Below are 3,318 nucleotides of genomic sequence, written 5' to 3'. Positions count from 1 at the left end.
TAAATAAAATAAAATTAAGGGGTTTTCTTTTAATAATATGCGTGGAGCGTGACTCTCAATATTCTTTACCAAGCACCGTTTCAATTCCCTTACGTTCCGTAATAAGTTTATGCACGATATATATATATATATATATATATATATATATATATATATATATATATATATATATATATATGTGTGTGTGTGCGCGCGCGCGCGCGTGCAGGTTGTTTGGTTCCTTATTGTTTTTGACATACATATTTGAAGTAGCTTTCCCCCTCTGACAAATTGGAAACAATGATGAAATTGGGTCCAGGACCATTGCGATCAGGAAATAATTGGGAGGAAAGAGGGATGAGTGAAATTGTGCAAATATTAATTTCATATGAAAGCGACAGGATCTGTTCCATCCAGTTCGCATACGTTCAAAATGGTGGCGTGCGGCATTCAAAAAAATATGGACAAGACGGTCGAGTGGGATTTGATGCAGTAAGTACGATTGTTTTCAATTCTTTACTTGTTTCAAATGTTAAATGCTTCCAGTTACTATCAAGTATTTAATTTGATTGTCGTAAAACATCTTTCAAAGAGATTACTTCATCATACAGTTTTAGTGTAACATGAATGTTATAACATCATTATTTTGTAACTAGTTATTATATTCCGTTGTATCAAAGTTTTATATTTGTATTTGTGTAAAATATGCATGTCTTTGTGTGCACATGGATGAATACAAGTACATAAAAAGTTTTTTTTTTTTCATAAGAATCTTTCCTTGTTACAAGAGTCTAAAGTTATTTGATCAAAAGTTACTTGCCTTGTTACAAGAATCTGATCATTATCATACGACTTTGAATGATTGTTTTTCTAAATTTACATTCTCTTTTTATATTTTATAAAATATACCACATATATATATATATAAGGTGGTACATACTATCTTGCTAGCTCCACATTTAACTTCTTTTAACTGTTCCAGTTTTATTTGCATTGAACAATATAGGTGACATTTGATTATCCGTCCGAGTATTTAACTTATGTAAGTGGTCGCTATAAAGATCATGATCGATTGACTTCAATTGTGTTTGGCACAAACAAACGTAAATATGGACCCTTTGGAGTTTGGACAGACATCCACATCTACAGAAGGCGAATTCAACTATAAATTTGGAACGAGGTCCTCTTTTGCAGGTTTTTATGGAACCGTTTACTGTGGTTTAGTGTATGCTATTGGAGTTTACGTCAAGCCCATCCAGTCACTTGCTGAACTCAACAACAAGCCCATTGAGTCTCTTGCTCAAGTCAAAACTGAAAAATGATGCTCAAAGTATTTATACATTAATGTTATAAGTTGTTTTTAAACCCTGGGTTTGTTTGGATGATATATAATGACTATCTTTTTGGATGATATATAATGATCGTATTTTTTGAGTTTTACTGATTTGGTTCACCTTTGTTGAGTCAAAATCATGTATTGAAAACATTAAAACAGGTTTATGTGATCATATTTTCAAAGACAAAATTACAAATATTGTGTGTGGTGGAATGTTCACCAAGTGTCCTAGAAGGTGTTATATGGATGAAAGGGTGAACTATGTTGATTTTGTGGATATGGGTGTATTCTCAGACTACAAGTCAGATGATATTGATGAATGAGTTAGGGTATAACAATGGAGGCACAATGTATACCGGTTTTTTATTCGATACGATGATTTAAATTATGTTTTACTTTTTGATGATTTTACTATCACCGGTTCATTTTATGTAATGAGATTTATATATGTTTCATAGGGGTTTATATGTTAGTTTTAATACAAGGTTGGAGGTGCAGAGTACACACTTGTATTAGTCTGCTACCAAAAGAGTGGTGACCAAGGGGGGCGCACCCCCTTATGGGGTTAGAATCCTGTATTATCTAAATTCTGATTCTTTTTGAAACATATGAAAATTACACGCACCGTATTCTCTCTTGTTCTTGATCAATTTTTTGTGCCTAGATTCTTGATTGTTCATTTAAGGATTATCCAATGTCGATTTTTTCGTAACCCAAACGTAGAGGAAAAATATTGATTCGGAAAGTGAACCAACACGGTCATTGAAGAATCCAATGATTACCTATTCTATTTCTACCCTATTGTCTAACATTGCTCTTATTAGCCGTCTCTTGTATTTAATTATATTTGTGTATTGTTATTAGTTAGCCCATGTATATTTTTGGTATGAATTGGCCCATGACCTTGCTATTTTGTATATATTTCTAAGTATAGTGCAAATCCTGATTATGAGAAAATATCTTGTCACATGGTATTAGAGCATTGGCTCCAACCCTAGCTAGCCATTGATCATCCCTTTCATTTGGTTCCTTTCTATTGACAATATGATTCCTCTTGTCTTCTTCTACCTTCTTTCTCTTCATTATCCATCAATAGTTGCTCCTATCAAAAAACCGTATGAGATTACTAATATCAAATCAGCCGTCCCATTAACACTTGATCTTGAACGGTTGAACTATGATGTTTGGCGTGAACTGTTCAATATACTCATTGCATTACATTGGATATGGGGCACGTGAACACCGTGTGATTGCTAATGACAAACATATGAAACAGACTCAAATCAACTTTTATCCTCAATTCTTGGATCTATGAACCCTATCACAACAGTTACTTCAAATGATCTTAAAGAAGAGTGCAACCACAAGCCATATTTGGAAGAGCATTGATGACCTTTTCTGGGACAACAAGGATGCTAAAGTGATTGGACTCGACAATGAGTTCCGCAACATTGTCATGGGAGATTCATCCGTCATCGAATATTGTTCTCGAATCAAGACAATTTTACATTTCTAAACATCGGTGACAAACACAACTAAAATATGAACTATTTTTTATATTCATATTCATCTTCAGATGATAATGATATGTTTTGCATACATTCCTTAAAAGGACAATCATCATGTTAGCTCAAGAAGCTAAAAGTTCAACTGTCATCAAGAAGACTAGAACATCAATAAATACGAACTGTAATGCTGCACAAAAACTTCTAGTATGTGATTACTTTGTCGATGATTGCTTGTACGACCATATGGCATAGAGGTGTGTATGGGATGGTTTGAAGTGGTTAATGGCCGAACTCGAATGATAACCAAAGCATTCAGTTAAGACATTTCTTAAGCGGTGGATGGTGGTTAAAATTGCTTTTGGTTAATGGTTAAGTCAGTTATGATTATAGTTATCGGTTAATATTGGTTAACTATAAATATTAGAATTTATTGATAAATACAGTGCATCTTTATAAAATGTAAGCAACGAAAAATACATTGTTCTAAAAAGTGAT

The 3,318-nt window shown here is 33.2% G+C and overlaps 1 protein-coding gene across 1 annotated transcript; it reads left to right on the top strand.

The window, feature by feature from the left end:
• The first annotated feature begins 279 nt into the window (after positions 1-279).
• Positions 280-1,219, top strand: LOC111878047 (jacalin-related lectin 3-like). Its single transcript, XM_023874561.2, has 2 exons — positions 280-471; positions 986-1,219. The coding sequence occupies exons 1-2, from the start codon at positions 280-282 to the stop codon at positions 1,145-1,147; spliced, it is 354 nt and encodes a 117-aa protein (XP_023730329.1). The 3' UTR covers positions 1,148-1,219.
• The last annotated feature ends 2,099 nt before the right edge of the window (positions 1,220-3,318 follow it).

Source organism: Lactuca sativa, chromosome 8, assembly GCF_002870075.4.
Source record: "Lactuca sativa cultivar Salinas chromosome 8, Lsat_Salinas_v11, whole genome shotgun sequence".
Taxonomy (NCBI): Eukaryota; Viridiplantae; Streptophyta; class Magnoliopsida; order Asterales; family Asteraceae; genus Lactuca; species Lactuca sativa.
Note: the sequence above shows the minus strand (reverse complement) of the source record. Positions and strands in the feature narration are given on the sequence as shown.

Excerpts from the sequence above, each read along its gene's own strand:
- LOC111878047 (XM_023874561.2), top strand. The coding sequence starts at position 280 with ATGATGAAATTGGGTCCAGGACCATTGCGATCAGGAAATAATTGGGAG. Across the intron at positions 472-985 it reads GTCGAGTGGGATTTGATGCA|GTGACATTTGATTATCCGTC; the intron begins GTAAGTACGATT and ends TGAACAATATAG.